The sequence below is a fragment of the Aspergillus eucalypticola genome (assembly GCF_003184535.1).
Source record: "Aspergillus eucalypticola CBS 122712 chromosome Unknown BO83scaffold_4, whole genome shotgun sequence".
In the NCBI taxonomy this organism is placed as follows: domain Eukaryota; kingdom Fungi; phylum Ascomycota; class Eurotiomycetes; order Eurotiales; family Aspergillaceae; genus Aspergillus; species Aspergillus eucalypticola.
Genome location: NW_020290278.1, coordinates 640,410 through 656,659, shown reverse-complemented (window position 1 = coordinate 656,659; position 16,250 = coordinate 640,410). Strand labels below are relative to the sequence as shown.

The 16,250-nt window shown below is 49.9% G+C and overlaps 8 protein-coding genes across 8 annotated transcripts; 4 read left to right on the top strand and 4 right to left on the bottom strand.

Annotated features, from left to right (window-relative positions):
* Positions 1-369: 369 nt before the first annotated feature.
* Positions 370-1,755, bottom strand: BO83DRAFT_375389 (NAD(P)-dependent oxidoreductase). The gene is made up of 5 exons (XM_025530446.1): positions 1,671-1,755; positions 1,417-1,605; positions 1,007-1,338; positions 789-926; positions 370-720 (listed from the first exon to the last, which is right to left on the bottom strand). Exons 1-5 carry the CDS (start codon positions 1,686-1,688, stop codon positions 453-455), a joined length of 945 nt encoding a protein of 314 aa, XP_025391603.1. The 5' UTR covers positions 1,689-1,755; the 3' UTR covers positions 370-452.
* A 436-nt stretch (positions 1,756-2,191) lies between these two features.
* BO83DRAFT_405761 (actin-related protein 2) lies at positions 2,192-4,368 on the top strand. The gene is made up of 7 exons (XM_025533835.1): positions 2,192-2,340; positions 2,472-2,518; positions 2,583-2,726; positions 2,830-3,055; positions 3,132-3,697; positions 3,767-3,844; positions 3,929-4,368. The coding sequence occupies exons 1-7, from the start codon at positions 2,322-2,324 to the stop codon at positions 4,013-4,015; spliced, it is 1,167 nt and encodes a 388-aa protein (XP_025391602.1). The 5' UTR covers positions 2,192-2,321; the 3' UTR covers positions 4,016-4,368.
* Positions 4,369-4,695: 327 nt separating this feature from the next.
* Positions 4,696-6,180, bottom strand: BO83DRAFT_396035 (uncharacterized protein; the record flags this gene model as incomplete). The annotated part of the gene is made up of 3 exons (XM_025533111.1): positions 4,696-4,955; positions 5,031-5,785; positions 5,861-6,180. The coding sequence occupies 3 exons, from the start codon at positions 6,178-6,180 to the stop codon at positions 4,696-4,698; spliced, it is 1,335 nt and encodes a 444-aa protein (XP_025391601.1).
* A 947-nt stretch (positions 6,181-7,127) lies between these two features.
* BO83DRAFT_354255 (putative MFS transporter) lies at positions 7,128-9,587 on the bottom strand. The gene is made up of 11 exons (XM_025529094.1): positions 9,238-9,587; positions 9,099-9,183; positions 9,000-9,050; positions 8,719-8,936; positions 8,493-8,666; positions 8,336-8,442; positions 8,114-8,274; positions 7,972-8,057; positions 7,724-7,913; positions 7,528-7,656; positions 7,128-7,447 (listed from the first exon to the last, which is right to left on the bottom strand). Exons 1-11 carry the CDS (start codon positions 9,565-9,567, stop codon positions 7,233-7,235), a joined length of 1,746 nt encoding a protein of 581 aa, XP_025391600.1. The 5' UTR covers positions 9,568-9,587; the 3' UTR covers positions 7,128-7,232.
* Positions 9,588-9,872: 285 nt separating this feature from the next.
* On the top strand, positions 9,873-10,453 carry BO83DRAFT_375384 (uncharacterized protein). Its single transcript, XM_025530445.1, has one exon. It carries the CDS (start codon positions 9,949-9,951, stop codon positions 10,183-10,185), a length of 237 nt encoding a protein of 78 aa, XP_025391599.1. The 5' UTR covers positions 9,873-9,948; the 3' UTR covers positions 10,186-10,453.
* Positions 10,454-10,723: 270 nt separating this feature from the next.
* BO83DRAFT_375383 (aldo/keto reductase family protein) lies at positions 10,724-12,336 on the bottom strand. The gene is made up of 3 exons (XM_025530444.1): positions 12,022-12,336; positions 11,404-11,960; positions 10,724-11,331 (listed from the first exon to the last, which is right to left on the bottom strand). Exons 2-3 carry the CDS (start codon positions 11,936-11,938, stop codon positions 10,814-10,816), a joined length of 1,053 nt encoding a protein of 350 aa, XP_025391598.1. The 5' UTR covers positions 11,939-11,960; positions 12,022-12,336; the 3' UTR covers positions 10,724-10,813.
* Positions 12,207-13,617, top strand: BO83DRAFT_375382 (aspartate/glutamate racemase family protein). The gene has a single exon (XM_025530443.1). The coding sequence runs from the start codon at positions 12,535-12,537 to the stop codon at positions 13,417-13,419; it is 885 nt and encodes a 294-aa protein (XP_025391597.1). The 5' UTR covers positions 12,207-12,534; the 3' UTR covers positions 13,420-13,617.
* Positions 13,618-13,947: 330 nt separating this feature from the next.
* Positions 13,948-16,059, top strand: BO83DRAFT_354245 (gamma-tubulin mipA). Its single transcript, XM_025529093.1, has 8 exons — positions 13,948-13,966; positions 14,048-14,088; positions 14,182-14,294; positions 14,357-14,410; positions 14,491-14,673; positions 14,760-14,963; positions 15,019-15,105; positions 15,153-16,059. The coding sequence occupies exons 1-8, from the start codon at positions 13,959-13,961 to the stop codon at positions 15,828-15,830; spliced, it is 1,368 nt and encodes a 455-aa protein (XP_025391596.1). The 5' UTR covers positions 13,948-13,958; the 3' UTR covers positions 15,831-16,059.
* Positions 16,060-16,250: the final 191 nt, after the last annotated feature.

Below are 16,250 nucleotides of genomic sequence, written 5' to 3'. Positions count from 1 at the left end.
AACCGTGTCGCCCATGACTTACGCTGGCCAAAATTTGACAACTATCTCGAGATTTGCTCGAGTTGTCAGGCTGTCAGGCAAAAGTCCATCAATCTTATTCTACTGGCCTTGCATGCTTTTGAGAACTAGTGGTCCTGCCCGAACATTTGCATCACGGGAACAATCCAAAAAAGGTCAAAATCCCGGACGGCCCTTAAGCTCCGAAACTGCCTTAATGGAGGGCTGTATGGAGGGGTTTCGAACTGCCCACCACGTAGTTGCATGTCACAGACTGCGGACGGGAGGACAGTCCGACAGTAGGTATCTGTCTGGAAGGGCTTCCACATCCCTGACCATTTGAATGCCTGATGAAGATCTTGGGTTATATCAATTACTATATAGGACAATGTAACTACTGGTTTCGCCCATCTAGACAGAGATCAACATGAGTAGCCACATATATCTAGTCTAATCTATTGAGAGTTTCCCTGTCGGCTCTTTTCGTTCCAAAACTCCAGGCCCGCCTTCTGCCGCAGATAGCCGTACATGGAGCTGCTGTCCAAGCATTCGCCCGCATACTCTCTGGCAGCCTCCATGTTATCAAGAGAAACCTGCAAACCCGGCAATTTCACGTTATGCTCCTTCGCCATGGAAAACGCGTGCTTTGCATCCTTGATGGCCAGAGACACCCCGAAGCCGGGGCGAGAGTCCAATGGCGGTGCATAGGCACCAGTCGTCAACCTACCAGTGTCAGCCATGATTAACTATAAAGATGGATAGTCAACACCCAACATAAATGGCACACTCACCGTTTAGAATACCCCCCAGCCACACCTCCAAAAGCCTCTCCGATAAGATCCTCCATGGGCCCTGTACCCAAGCCCGTCTTTTCAGCAAAGACCTGTGCTTCACCAACCGCCTCCATCAAATTCACCGTGACGATGTTTCTGACAACAAGATACACCCGTTAGCAAGAACATGCATCCCCTATACCAAATATAAGTTGGGGATGGCAGGACCAACATACCCTGCGATCTTCAAAAGCGAAGACTTCATAGCATCCTCTCCGCAATCAATCACCTTTCTCCCCATCACGTCTTGGATGAACGGCTTCACCACCTCTGCCGCCTGTTTGGGCCCTCCGATGGCGAATACCAGCTTCCCATCCACAGCGATGGGGTTGCCCCCGAAAACAGGAGCAGATAGGAATTTCGCGTCCTTCTCCTTCAGCTTCGAGACTGCTGTGCCCACAGTCTCGGGGAGAACGGTTGAGCAGTCAACAAAGATCTTGTCTTTGAGGGGGTGGCCGGAGTTGATAGCTGTGGTTACCAATTCTTGCAGGACCGAGTCATTGGAGACCTATCACTTATTTAATATTAATGTCCTTTTGGGCCCTGATGATGCTGTTGCGCATCTTCCAGAGGAGCGATCGCATACCATGGTGAAGATAATCCCACATTGCGAGACAAGCTTCGAGAAGTTGTCTGCGGGTATACCGCCTAATTTCTTGAGGGGGTCACCTCGAGAAATGGTTCGGTTGGAGTATATGAGACCCGGGCCTGTCTTGCGGGCCAAATGCCTTTGGAGATTGCTGGCCATGGCGAGGCCCATAGAGCCGAGGCCAAACTGATTGGCATGGGGGTTAGTTCTTGAGCTGACAGATTCTCCCTCTTTCATTGATAATAACGTACCCAACCGATTTGCGTCATAATTTATGTTGAACTTCAGTAATTGAGTGTGTCTAAGATGCCGGACAGGATTGAGCGGGTGTTTGGGGGACTATATATGCGTCGGTGGTTGTAAATAGACTTCGTTGATACTATCGGGCGGGCCCGATGCCGGGGGAGCTGCTACGGTTCGTTGAGTATAGCACTAAAATCGACTACTGCTGTTTATGGAAGTAGAGGGTTCCTTAATCATTGGATATCCTGATGTCAGTGGCTACTTGGAGTGGCTAATAAGTGGGTAACAATCGATTGATTCATTTAAAGCTTTCTCACGAGATCCATGTGTGTAGGTTTACCAATTAGTTAGTTATGAAAATAGACCTGTTGAATGATAGCAGTTAAGGCTACCAGGCCATCAGGCATTCAGGTATCCAGGGAGACACCGCCTCAGGCCGACCACACGAGACGGTCACGGACCCACTCATAACCCAAAGACAGGCCAGACTGACGATTAGTAGTACTCCGTAGACTACTCTCCGTACTAACTAACTGACTGCTGCTTCCCAACCCCGTCCAGCCTACCGCTCTCTGGACGTCATCTCCCATGCTCCTTTTGTTTTTACCCCTCCGGAATTGATCAATCTTGCTACGTCTTAACAATCTACATCCTTCACCATGGCTGACATGCCCATTGGTATGTTTATGCGTCTTCCCCCTCTTCTTCCTGCCCTTCCCTTCCCTCTACCACCCACCCCCTCCCCCAAGTTCTCCTTGTCGGTGCCTGTCCCTCCCGTGCTTCCCAGCTAACCAACCACGCCCCCCCAGTGCTCGACGGAGGAACTGGTTTCCTCAAGGTCGGATATGCTGCGCAGGTCTGTCACTATCTCCATTCCATTGCCTACTCTTACTTACCTCTCCTTTTCCGCCCATGAACAGAACTTCCCCGAGCACCAGTTCCCCTCGATAGTGGGGCGGCCCATATTGCGAACGGAGGAGCAGGCCGGCGACATTGTCGTCAAGGATATCATGTGCGGAGATGAAGCTGCTGCTGCCAGATCTATGCTGCAAATCACCTACCCTGTACGTCATTTTATTCGCGTGCCTTCGTTCTACCCCCGATCGCTCCGTTGTCTCCCCGGAGGTGTGGCAGACGTGTTAACGTTGGGCCCGACTTGGTATACAGATGGAGAATGGTATCGTGAAGAGATGGGATGACATGCAACACCTATGGAACTACACCTTTTACGAGAAGATGAAGATCGATCCTACGGGCCGCAAGATCCTCTTGACCGAGCCCCCCATGAATCCCCTGAAGAACCGGGAGCAAATGGCTGAGGTTATGCTGGAAGGCTACAACTTTGGAGGTGTATACGTCGCTATTCAAGCTGTGCTTGCACTATACGCCCAGGGTAAGTCTTGCACGCTCTATATCCTGAGGCACTCTTAGACCACAGCTCTGATCGCCCGCTCTTTCGCATTCCGCAGGTCTCAGTAGTGGTGTGGTCGTTGACTCCGGTGACGGTGTCACCCACATTATCCCCGTCTACGAATCTACAGTCCTTAACCACCACATTCGCCGACTTGATGTCGCCGGTCGTGATGTCACCCGTAACCTCATCGCCCTCTTGCTCCGTCGCGGTTATGCCTTGAACCGTACCGCCGACTTCGAGACCGTGCGCCAGATCAAGGAGAAGCTCTGCTACGTGTCCTACGATCTCGAGTTGGACAAGAAGCTCTCCGAAGACACCACCGTTCTGGTCGAGTCCTACACCCTCCCCGATGGTCGCGTCATCCGCGTCGGTAGCGAGCGCTTTGAAGCCCCCGAATGTCTCTTCCAGCCGCACCTGGTGGATGTCGACCAACCCGGTATCGCCGAGTTGCTCTTCAACACCATCCAGGGCGCCGATGTCGACGTGCGCTCCAGTCTCTACAAGGCTATCGTGCTCAGTGGAGGAAGCAGCATGTACCCCGGTCTGCCTTCCCGGTTGGAGAAGGAGCTCAAGCAATTGTGGCTCACACGGGTCCTGCAAGGCAACCCGGAGAGGTTGAACGTACGTCATCCCACTCGCTGGTGGACAGCACCCTATCAAAAGAATTCACATGCTAATTTCATAATCTAGAAATTCAAGGTGCGCATCGAGGACCCGCCGCGACGAAGACACATGGTCTTCCTGGGAGGTGCCGTCCTCGCCAACCTGGTAAGCCTCCCTACTCTTCCTATCTTCCCCCTATATACCTGTTCTCCTGTATACGAGCCACATCATTGCTAACACAACCACCAGATCGCCGACAAGGAGGATATGTGGGTTACCAAGCAAGAGTGGCAGGAACAGGGTGCACGTGCCCTGGCCAAGCTCGGCCCTAGATAGTTGTCTCCTTCATTCAGTGCATATGTTGTATATTTCATTTTCAACCTTACCTACCGACTACCTATCAATTACCTACCATCTATCGGGGGTTATGTTTTCCCGCCCTGCAAACTGAACAAAATCACCTCCATCGTCTAACGCCTTTCCCCAAGCAGCCTTTTTCCCCCCACCCCTCCTTCCTCATGTTCTATTTTCATAACTCCGTCATTTGTCCCATACTACGTACATACAATTATAGCTTTTCTGGCGTGTCGGGGAGATTGAGTTAAAGTAAGGTCCGCCATGGTGTCATGTCATGTCATCTAGTATGTGAACGATTGACCGAATTGAGCTGGCTTGTATGTCTATCTTTTCCTCGTTGTGATCGGTCAATTCCTTCTTAGTAGACAATACAATATAGCTAACTTTAGCTCATTATTTCGACATACTAGCACGGATGGGGGAGTTTTATAATTCAATAGTACAACTAAAGCCGAACCCGTTCCTCCCAAGTCTATATCTTTCTATATACGATAGAAACAAAGTGTGAAAGTACTCCTGATAAATGCATATACACAGATGAAGGCAACCGATATGAGATGATAAAGCCATAGATCGATCCGAGCGACCAATGGAAAACAACACAGGACTCCACCAGCGGGTAGGAAGGGTATATAGATCCCGTCTAATTGATGCGATGTCTATTCATCGAGGTCGGACTCGGACTGGTCATTTGCCATGTTCTTCTTGCGCTCTTCGTTCATTTCTCGGTATGTGCTCCAACTTAGCAGGAAGAAGGCACCAATGATAAGAATACCGCCAATGATAGCCGCGGCGGAGGGGGGCTGGCCGGTTCGGAGCCAATCGGCGATGGCGACGAGGAAGATGGTAAGCAGTGCTGCTACAGATGAGAGGACGGGGGAAGTGAGCGAGATTAGAACCAGGAAAGAGCCGGAGAATGCTAATTTGAGGAACACTTTGTTAGCACATACACTCGACGTCATAGGTCAGAAGAGATTAGGAGAGTAAGACTTACTAGCATTAGCAAGGACAGAGATCATAAGCATCCATGCAGCTTCACCAGTAGGCCAGCGGAAAGTTTCCAGGCCCAGGATATGGAGAATGGGCAGTGGAATCCAGAGAACAAGAAGGGTGAAACACCCTATGAGACTGCCAAAAGTGTTGGCAAAGATCATGCTCCGGCCGGGACTCGTGCCCTCTGGAGGGCAAGCATATCTCTTGTAGAGCACCTCATACAACCCATAAAGCACACTGCCAACTCCGATAATGATGTTCCCGAAGAGTCTATTTTCTGCCTCATCATGCGCCTTGCCGACCGTACCATCTGCAGTCTTCTTGCTTTCGTCCCTATCTCCATACGCGACGACCAGAACGCCGACAATAGCTACCACGACGGCAAACACTTTGTCAAAGCGAAGCTTGTCGTTGAGTAGGGGTATGGAAAACGCATAGGCGAAGAAGGCGGAGCAGTTGTAGATCGCGGTCAAGTCACTGGCCGTTGTCATGTTGACCGCGACATACCAAGAGCCACCGGCTATGGTGAGGGCGGTGGTGACAAACGCGGTCGTTTTGAGCATGTATCGAACCGGTGATCGTTGGGAGTCGCGAGAAGTGAGGTGTAGATCTTGAGCTTCCACCATCTTGGCTGTCGTCCGAAGGAGATAGACATGGCGTCGCCAGAACGCTGTCCATGAGAGTTTACGCTGCTGCAATCGGAGGATGAGGAGTTGTGCCGGCCAAAGTAGGGACCAGGAACCGTGTGTAAGATATCTATAGGTTAAGATCAGGTCAGAAGTTAGCGCCCCCTTGCACTTAACGAATCCATGCGACTGGTGTACCACTTACAGCATGCAGTATGGTTTATCCCAGTGCAACTCATGCTGAATATATACCGCGGTCTCCGTCTGCACCACGAAACTAGCCAGACTCAACAACAGGAACCCCGACGCGATAATGTACTTGCGCCGAGTCTCCTGCTCCGCGTTGCGCTCCGGGCTCACACCCCTGATTGTAGGCCGCCGCGAATGGTGTAGCATGGGCCTGCCCTCTGCCTCCCCATGGCCCAGGCTGGCGTTTGACAGTCGCCCTCTGTGGTCATCCTTGAGCAAAGGCTGGTTTGCTCGGGTGTCGGCTGGGCGATGCATAGATGGGCGATTCAAGGGCATTTCATCATCTGAATCGTGAGTGTCGAGAACCAGCTCGGAGTCCCTAACCTCCCTCGGACCCGAAGATTGCGCACTGTCTGAAGCCACCTTGTCTTAATCTTCCGTTCAAACCCTTCAAGCGGGAAACAATAGAGGAAATGCAGAAATCAAAAAGAAAAGGAAAATATGTATGAACCTTTTTTTTCTTGGGGGCTGACACCCTACAGTTAATAAAGAATGGACTTCGCGCGTTGACAGAAGGACGATGCACGAGACCGCTGGTTTACCGCGGGTCGCAAGTTAATCAGACAGATAGGAAGGACAGTGAGTATATTGCAGTATAGAAAAGACTGTTCATGTGGGTATTGCGCATAAAAAAAGCAGAAAGAATCCAGGTCAGTTGCCCCCGGGAAAAGACCGGCTGACGAGGGCATGCAACACGGTATATAATGGGCGGCTCCGGGGCGAAGCACCGCCGCTGCGGCCACGTTTGCCAAGTACGTCAGGATTAGGGGGTGTCAAGAAAACTGTAGCCAAGACTTGGCCGCAGTGAGGAGTAAAAGAAAAAAAAAGATGGTGAAAAGGGGAAAGAAGAGGAAGATCAAGAGTGTAATGAGATCGAAGCACAGCAGTGCAAGATTGAAGTGAGAGGAAGAGGGAGGAGGAAGGAGATAGTATGGCTGATGCGGTTACATTGCAATTGCAAGCAGTTGGGAGGGAGTCGCAGACAATTGATACGGCCCGGGGTTGGTTACTTTACTTACTCCATATTAGATGCGACTCTCGCATCTGACTGGCCCACCGGGACCCCGTTCCATCCCACATCGGGAAAGCGCGTATTTTCTCACGTGACTCAGCGGGGGACCTTCATGGGTGCCTTCCGCATTGGGACATGCCGTGCCTTTTCTCCAATTCAGCCTTGAAAGTAAGTGTCATCGTCTTCTTATTTATAGCAACTTTGTTTCATACATGCATCAATCACTAAGCTATCACCAACTTAAGTCCTATTACATCTACGGCCTCACCTTCGAAACATAGCGCCGTATCCCAGAAGGCATTTTAACCCTCCCCTCCTAGTGTGCGAACCGGAAATCTAGCCGCTGATTTCCCTCATCTCTTGTGTTTGCAACGTAGTCGACTCGTTGATCCTCAGTCATGGCGTTCCATTTCCGGTCCCGTTGTCGGTTCCGTAGCATATAGTATGCTTTGGTTGCCAAATAGATAGCCATGTTGACGCTCACAATAGACAAGAGCACTCGGTTTCCGACCACATAACGTGGTGCATCCCCTACAGATCATATTGCAAAGTTATCCTTGATCAGCCTAGGGATACAGCATTGCAGACTGATAGGTGGGAAAGACACTTACAATCCCGATATATGTTCGAAGCTATGATGGCAGATAGTTGTACAGACATGTTGTATATCGCAGCTGCAATAGCCCGAGTTCGCACGCTGTTCGAATTGCGGGATATCCATCCAGCTTGGAGAGCATGAGCTATTCGACTTCACATCAGTCTTCTTCACCCAAATAAACTCGGCTTCGTCAACTGCAATCTGCCTACCATTAGGGAACCCGAGGAAGAGCGTAAGAACGCTCCATACGATCCACTTGTTGGTTTCGCTCATGTTCACCACATTCATGTAAATGAGGAACGGCAAGCACCAAAGCTGCGCCACAACTCCCATCCAGGCAAGTGATCCGAATATCTCTCCTGCATAGGTGAGGAGAATTCTTGTTATGATGCCGATGACCTGGGAGTCAGTTAGAACTGTCATACCGTGGACAAGTCGTTCCCCTCGTTCTACTTACACTGCAAGGGAGAGATAGTAGAATGGTGTTAAAGGTGCTGAACCCATAATCCTTCAACTGCAATGTAAAATACTGCGAAACAGTAGCTAATCACAGGCTTGGTCAATGGCTTCCCTTGACTCATATAACAGGGTGTACTGACTATAGGGTGCCGAGAACAGCATTCCGACAATGTATAGCGGCCACAAATCAAAGTCTTTGATACTCATCCATACAAGCTTGGCTGTTAGTGGTTGGCGGTTATGCATTGAGCCCTTACTCGGGTCTTCTCGTAAGAGGCGATTGACCATGATGGTTTCCTCCCTGTTCATATTTTCATATCAGCATCCTGGTACTTCCCCGTTTGACATCTATATTGGCTCACCTTGCTGTAAACCAGCCCTTCTTTCCACGGGCCCAGTGAGCTGTTTGTGTTGCTGAAGGGGGTAGTAGAATGATAGCAAGAAGGCCTAACGCCAGGGTAAGGAGGCCCTGTTCCGCTTAAGCTAAATGCAACATCAAAGGCAGAGATGTCTACACACCTCAATCAAGAAGAGCCATCGCCAACCAGCTTGCCCACCATGACCGCCCAGGTGGAGGATCCCATACGCAAGTATTCCCGCCAGCATATCGGCCAGAGAGGCTGCGGCATACCAGTATCCAAGACGTATCGATAGCTCATGGTGCTTGTAAAAGTACGAGAGATAAAGGATGACCTGCTCGAATTTAGAGGGGCATAATGGGACAGAGAAAAGTAAAGCCACTTACAGTGGGCGTGAAGCCTCCTGAAACCAATCCTATCAAAGCTCGGCAGACCAGGAAGGACTCTCTGTTGGATAGACAGAATTGGCAGCTAGCAACAATCGACCACGCAATCATCTGTATAGGGATCCACCTGTCGCAGCCAATCCTCTTGCTGATGATCTGGGTGGGTATTTCACTGAACATAAAGCACAGTCTGTACAATGTGTTCCCCAGATTGTAATCTGTATATTGTATAAGGTATGAGCTATCATACAGGCATTCCAAGCTCAACGGAAGTTACTGACCATCACGACTTAGGCGGATATCGGTCAGGAAATTATCGGCATTGGCTTGCTCTGATATTGTCAGCGCATCAGGTGGTATCAATATGTATATTCACCCACGAATATTAGACTTATCGAGCTCCAGGGCAGTTATCATTATGCAGGCCCATATAATGATACGCAGGTCCAGCTTTCTGACGATTTTCTAGATGTACCTAAGCTTAGAGCTTTCAGCTCACAGTGAGCCTCACATACATACATTTTCTTCAGCCCAAGTCCATCTTGCTGCCGGGTCGAAGCGATGAATGCCTTCCCAATCGGGACGTGGTTTGTATTCGTCAACAAGGTCAGGGTCATCATACACCGACGGTTGTGTTGCAATGGCATCAGAATCAGGGTTCTGAGATCGCCGGAACCAAATCCGTTTTTCCTTGTGGGAGCCACTGAGTACTTCATCGGTGGAAGCGGTAGTAGACTCCTGCGTCACACTTATCACGGTCTTCTTCTCGATGTCTGACGTTGGATAGCCACTTGCTTCCTCATCTGGGTGATTCTTGATTGCAAACGAACGAGCAATGACAAGAGACATATTGTAACGCTAGAGCAAAATCGCCCAACTGACTCCTTTTGCGCCATTATAATCGACGAAGTCGGTAAGCCCACCCATTTATATATTTCGTCATTTCCTCTATATTTGGACCATCCTTGACTTGCGCAACACGCAAGGAGATAGCCAGAGCAATAACCACAACTCTATGCTCACATGGCCCTTACAATCGTTGCATCCTTGAGGTTGGGATCTAGATCACAGCATGAACGCAACCTGCCGATTTACCAGGGTCTAGATGAGTACAATTCGAGATTCAAGGACAACCAGGTCTGCAAACCCCGTGAAACAGCTCCTGGTATCTAGTCGATATCGCTGGTGCATGCACGCTATTGGTGTCAGGCGGCTATCTACCATAAATGCATGGCAGTAAGGTTTCATTGCAGCGTTTACTTAGATCTGCACGATTCTGTCGGATCAAGCGTGGACTACATGATCGTGAAATTCACCTTGTCTTCAAATACCTCAAGGTCTGCCAAGACAGAGTCCAGTTCTCTGTATCCTAAACGCTCCGATGTGTCACCAGCGGAGATAAGCTCTCAATTAGCTTCGAGCTATACTTTCCGCGGTAGCACAGTGAAGGGATATGTGCACTTGTAAGGAGGAGTCGGAGATAAGACCATGAGTGAGGTTCTAGGCGCAATGGTAATAGAATGTGGCACAATAGCTGTCAGGCGCCTACCCCAGATTAGCTTAGACGATGGTAAAGGTGAAGTGCCATGCAAGGGTACAGGACACATCCTATAGAGTCCATTCTTGAGTGTGTATGATGCGAGGATCATCCCTGGCCAGCTGATAATTAGCGCCATCCAGGCTCCGCATTATGAACCCGACAGACTGCAGACATCGGACAATACCTGGATGCTTGCAGACGAAAGGATCTGGTTCCAAGAGTAGGTAACAGGAGGAAGCGGGGAAAGAAGGGGAATGATTGTGAGTGCTTACATGTGCGGCACGGTCACCTGCTTGGAGATATGCAGAACATGCAGGAGGACCTCGATCGATCTAGACCCACCGATCTTCGAGTCCCTCCAACCTCTGCATAACTACATGGCCTGGACCGGTGAGCTTCTGCATATCCCATTCTACTTCTATCTTACAGGGGCTAATTGCTGAAACACGTGTCAAGGAATTTCATCGCGAAGCGAGTTGGAATTGCTGACATGAATATTTATACCTATTATCGCATTCTCACAGTTCAAACCTTGCCAGATACCCTGGTATGCACTCAAGCCTTGGCACTAGGCTTGAACAACGCCTCTTTGGTATCGTAGGTATATTTGAGCTGGAGGTGCCAATAGTCGGGAGCCGAAGCCTTCGCAACCAACCAGGCCTTGTCCAGAGCCTCAACCACTTCATCGGGTAGCGGGCCTTTCTGGATATCCCTGAGATTGCTCTCCAGTTGAGAAAGGCTACTCACTCCGACTAGAATTCCATCACGGCCATTATCGTTGATATTCAACGCAGAGTGATGACGGATCCACCGAAACGCAGTCTCGGGCAATGTCAATCCATGCTTTTCCACGACAGGCTCGATAATTCTTAAAGCATCAAAGGTAGCATCCTTGAAATACCGACTGCGGTACAATAATCCGCTATGGGCCTTGTCACTGTACCTACCTTCTTCTGGCACATCTTGGGTCTTATACTTGCCCGAGAGGAGTCCTCCAGCAAGGGGGTTGTAAATTACAATGTCAATGCCGTAGCGCTTGCAAGCGTGGATTAGCTCGGTCTCTATGCTGCGTGCTATAGCGGAAAGAGTCAGAAACAAGTTTCCGGACCATACGAGAAGTTAGCGTGTACGCAAGGGAGACTCACTGATGGCATTGTACATGGCCTGGTAAATCGTTGGCCGGACCCAGCCTCGTTCGTTGCAGATGGTCACAATCTCCGCAACCTCGAAGGCAGTGTAGTTACTCAGACCGAGTTCTACGAATTTGCCTTCCTTGTGCAGTTCATTGACAGCTTCCAAGGTTTCCGCGAAGGGAACCGACCTGTCGGGTGCATGCAGATAAAAGATGTCAACACTGTCTGTTCCCAATTGCTTCAAAGATGTTTCGAGGGTTTCTCGTAAGACATTAGGCTTGTGGGTGCCCGGGACTTTCGGATACACCTTTGTTGCCAGAGTCAGGCCACGTTCCTTCCATTTGGCTTGAGCAGTGAACGCTTCTTGTTCTCCTCCAACATAAATTCTTGCCGTGTCGACCTCATTGAACCCTTGCTGTTGGAAATAGTCCAGGCATTTGTTGAAATCCTCAAGGGAGGTGATGCGAGCACCCTCAGCTTCATTAGGGCCAAAGGTCATCAAGCCGAGAATGACCCGGGGAGTGGGGTTCTGTGCGAGGAGCGGCATAATGAAGTCGAAGAAGACGATGCTGGAAACATTTGAGCTGGGATGACCAATTGATGTTAGGAAGTGTCAGATGGTTTGCGTACCTCGGTTAGAGGGATCCGGAAAATCTTAGGTAGACTGTTCCAAGGGACAGCGGAGTTTGGATGGTGCCAGGAAGGTTTAGGCCTGAAGAAGAGGGGGGATAAAGACCTGGCCGGGTGGGAGGGGTTCAAATAGATAAGAATTCCGGCTCCCCACACTTCTTGTCGCACGCAACTCCGGCCGTCCCATGGCACCGAACCAATATCTATCTGCGGAGAACGTCGATGACGAGCTTGGATTAATATTACCCGGTTACACATGAGGTGGTTTTCCCTCCACAAACCGAGTAAGCTGAGAGTTATATATCCCGGCCGTCAGCGTGGCGGTATGCTGAGTGGTAAATGAGAGATGCCCAGACTCAGTAGTAGCTTCCCCGCAGGCCGGTGGCAGTAGCCCAACCAACGAACCCGTTATCGGCAGCTTCCTTGTCAACTCAACTCAACATTTTCTCTACATGTCCAGCACTTCATAACACTCTTTTGTTCATACGTTTATACACCCACATATCATTCACGATGACTGTGCCAACAAAAACGCAATATTCCATTCTTGTCATCAACCCCAACACTTCAACGCACATGACCAATGCTTTAATACCCATACTGGATAATCTCGGGCATGGAGGCATACAATTCGACTACTTCACAGCTCCAGCATCCGAATCAGTCACGCTCCCCGATGGAAGAGTGGTAGAAGGAGTGCCCAGTATCGACTCCGGTGACGATTCTGTCAAGTCGGCTTTTTATTGCATGCCCTTCCTAGAGCAACTGGTGTCCGAGTATGATGGCTTCATTGTCGCCTGCTTCTCGGCTCATCCCCTCGTTGGTATGCTCAAAGAAAAAGTCAGGTCGATCGAAGACGCAGAGTCATCGGGAGTTCCCTCGGAACTGAAGGTCAAGAAAAAGTACGTGACGGGTATCTTTGAAGCGGCAGTTCTTGCTGCTCTCGGCGTGATTAGTTCATTCCAAGCCACTCCGGGCCCAGATTGGGGCAAGGCCCAATCTCGAGATACGTTCGGCATAATTTCGACCGGTAAAGTCTGGGAGACTGAACTCAGCAAAGCGGTCGCTGACATGCTCGGCAACTCGGGGGATTCCACATCCATTGGTCGGTTTGCTGGGGTTGAAACAACTGGACTGACGGCCGTCGAACTACACACCACCCCTCCCCAAGAAGTGAGAAGGAGACTGGTCGAAGCGACAGAACGGCTTTTGAAGAAGGCAGCCCATCCTGTTGGTGCGATATGCATGGGCTGTGCCGGCATGGTGGGCATGGAAGACGCGATAAGAGAGGGATGTGTCAGAGCATACGGACGACGAAAAGGCAGTCAGGTCAGAATAGTCGACGGCGTTATTGCTGGAGCGGGGATGCTTGCAACGGCTTGCAAAGCCGGTTTCTAGGGGCCTGTCTGCAGTCAGTACACCATCTCTCATGTTGGAGACGTTGTAAAACTGTGTGAGACTATGTATTATAATGAGCTGCGGTCAATGCACCAACTACCAAGAACGAGCTGCAGCTGCCTGTATTATTATGAAGAGAGAGAGAGTCTATTATGTCACTTTAGCTAGTAGTTTTGATGCCAATAGTTTCCATGAAACCCAGTGTTATGTGTCACTAAATCATCTATTTTCATCCCGTAGCCCAAGCAATACAATAGATCGAAATGAGACGTAAAACTTCGCTATCTCAACTCGCAGCAATTCAGGTAGTCTCCACTGATGATTTACCAATGGAAGTGAAGCCCATTCAAGAGGATCCGCTAGCCATAGGTCTTCATTGTTCCTGGTTTACTTTTGGGGCGCGGAAGGTTTCAAGGCAATCGACAAGGGACTGTTTAGGCCTGAGGCCCCCACACACCTAATCGAGACTTGAACTTCCCCGCGGAACGCGCTACGCGTAGACTATAATCCACGATCACTTGCGATGATCAAGGAACAAGATGCCCAGGTGGGTTCGACTCTCACAGTTTTTCTACAATATGTTTAGAAACATGTGACTGTATCAGCAGAATCTAATTTCCTTACTTAGGGAAATCATAACGATCCAAGCCGGCCAGTGCGGTAACAATGGTATGGATCCCCATGAGAAGCAGCTTCCACTATAGCTCTCGACAAACATCGTCTGGCATATTCTGAGACATCGCTAACTTGTATCTGCGTTAGTCGGCGCTCAATTCTGGCAGCAGCTCTGTCTTGAGCACGGCATAAGCCAGGATGGAAACTTGGAGGATTTCGCGACCGAGGGCGGCGATCGTAAAGACGTCTTCTTCTATCAGGTATACCTGCCACTCTAATTGTGCTTCGATAGCCCAGAGAGCTGATCAAACATGATCAATAGAGTGATGATACCCGCTATATTCCTCGAGCGATCCTGCTCGATTTAGAACCCAGGGTACGACCCCTTCCGCGAAAGACCATCTCGAAGAAACCAATGTGATCGCGCGAACGGTGAGCTGAGAATTTTCCGATTAGGTCCTCAATGCCATCCAGGCTGGTCCCTACCGCAACATCTACAATCCAGAGAACTTCTTTATCGGACAACAGGGTATTGGCGCAGGAAATAACTGGGGAGCGGGCTATTCCGCAGGCGAGGTCGTGCAAGAAGAGATCTTTGACATGATTGATCGAGAAGCGGATGGCAGTGACTCTTTGGAGGTATGATACCGGTGCTATCATGATACATATATGACGTGCTATATTGGGTTTGTGATTGAGCTTGGTGCTAATGGTTAGTTTGGCAGGGATTCATGTTCCTGCATTCAATTGCAGGCGGTACGGGTTCAGGGCTGGGCAGTTTCATACTGGAACGCATGAATGATCGGTTCCCCAAGAAGTTGATACAGACTTACTCTGTCTTTCCCGATACGCAGTCTGCGGACGTCGTGGTCAACCCATACAACAGTTTGCTTGCAATGAGGAGGTTGACGCAGAATGCGGACTCTGTGGTAAGGCACTGTTGTCGATAAATTGATGACGGACTTGACTAAATCTACGCTCTAGGTGGTATTGGATAACGGTGCTCTTTCAAGAATTGTCGCGGATAGGCTCCACGTACAAGAGCCTTCTTTCCAGCAAACGAACCAGCTTGTAAGTAACCGCCCATCTGCAGATTTACTGGCACTCATCACTCCTAGGTTTCTACCGTTATGTCTGCTTCTACGACGACCCTCCGATACCCCGGATATATGCACAATGACCTCGTGGGAATCATCGCTTCCCTCATCCCTACACCGCGCAGCCACTTCCTGATCACCTCATACACCCCATTCACCGGCGACAACATCGAACAGGCCAAGACAGTGCGTAAGACCACTGTTTTGGATGTCATGCGTCGTCTGTTGCAGCCGAAGAACCGCATGGTCTCCATTAACCCCAGCAAGTCCAGCTGCTACATCAGTATCCTCAACATAATCCAGGGAGAAGCAGACCCGACGGATGTGCACAAATCACTCCTTCGTATTCGGGAGCGACGCCTGGCATCCTTCATCCCATGGGGACCAGCGAGCATCCAAGTCGCATTGACAAAGAAATCACCCTACATGCAGAACACCCACCGCGTTAGCGGTCTGATGCTGGCGAACCATACCTCGGTGGCGACACTGTTCAAACGAATCGTCCAACAATACGACCGTCTGCGAAAGCGAAACGCTTTCTTAGAGCAATACAAGAAGGAGAGCCCCTTCTCGGATGGCCTGGGCGAGTTCGACGAAGCCAGAGCAGTGGTCATGGATCTCGTCGGCGAGTACGAAGCCGCGGAGAAGGAAGATTACCTGGATCCAGATGCAGGAAAGGAGAAGGAGATGGGGGTGTGAGTGCGAGTGCGAGTGTGGTTGTGCTGGCCTAGACTAATGTCCCACTTGCGTTATTCCTCATATACCTCCTCATTTCTTTCATTCCTGTTATGACTTACAAGGGTTAACCGGTGTCGAGTGGCAAGGGCGTTCTCTTCTTTTGTGATGCAACAGAATACCTTCTTTTTTTCAGATTGCTATGACTTGGGTGCGTTATTTATGAACAAGAAGAATAAAACGAAAAATGCTGAATGGATTGCACCGCGTAAATGGACATGTCCGTCTTCGGCACATCGCACAATTGTGTAACAATCCCTATCGGCCAAACCGATGAAACACCCAGACAGCCAGAACAGAACAACGGTCAGATCACTGACCAACACGTCCATGGCCCATACTATCCAAGGTGTCCATCCCACTTCGTACCTACCTACATTCGGA

Coding starts and splice junctions, on each gene's coding strand:
- BO83DRAFT_354255 (XM_025529094.1), bottom strand. CDS start 9,567: ATGTCTCTTGTCATTGCTCGTTCGTTTGCAATCAAGAATCACCCAGAT. Junction 8,058..8,113: donor GCTGTTCTCGGCACCCTATA/GTCAGTACACCC, acceptor GCCTGTGATTAG/CTACTGTTTCGCAGTATTTT. Junction 7,448..7,527: donor TTCGAACATATATCGGGATT/GTAAGTGTCTTT, acceptor TATGATCTGTAG/GGGATGCACCACGTTATGTG.
- BO83DRAFT_375389 (XM_025530446.1), bottom strand. Junction 927..1,006: donor TCGCTTTTGAAGATCGCAGG/GTATGTTGGTCC, acceptor TCTTGTTGTCAG/AAACATCGTCACGGTGAATT. Junction 721..788: donor GCTGGGGGGTATTCTAAACG/GTGAGTGTGCCA, acceptor TGACACTGGTAG/GTTGACGACTGGTGCCTATG.
- BO83DRAFT_375382 (XM_025530443.1), top strand. CDS start 12,535: ATGACTGTGCCAACAAAAACGCAATATTCCATTCTTGTCATCAACCCC.
- BO83DRAFT_375384 (XM_025530445.1), top strand. CDS start 9,949: ATGGCAGTAAGGTTTCATTGCAGCGTTTACTTAGATCTGCACGATTCT.
- BO83DRAFT_354245 (XM_025529093.1), top strand. Junction 14,964..15,018: donor CGCAGAATGCGGACTCTGTG/GTAAGGCACTGT, acceptor TCTACGCTCTAG/GTGGTATTGGATAACGGTGC. Junction 15,106..15,152: donor TCCAGCAAACGAACCAGCTT/GTAAGTAACCGC, acceptor CATCACTCCTAG/GTTTCTACCGTTATGTCTGC.
- BO83DRAFT_375383 (XM_025530444.1), bottom strand. CDS start 11,938: ATGCCGCTCCTCGCACAGAACCCCACTCCCCGGGTCATTCTCGGCTTG. Junction 11,332..11,403: donor GGCCATGTACAATGCCATCA/GTGAGTCTCCCT, acceptor TTTCCGCTATAG/CACGCAGCATAGAGACCGAG.
- BO83DRAFT_405761 (XM_025533835.1), top strand. Junction 2,519..2,582: donor AGGTCGGATATGCTGCGCAG/GTCTGTCACTAT, acceptor GCCCATGAACAG/AACTTCCCCGAGCACCAGTT. Junction 2,727..2,829: donor TGCTGCAAATCACCTACCCT/GTACGTCATTTT, acceptor CTTGGTATACAG/ATGGAGAATGGTATCGTGAA.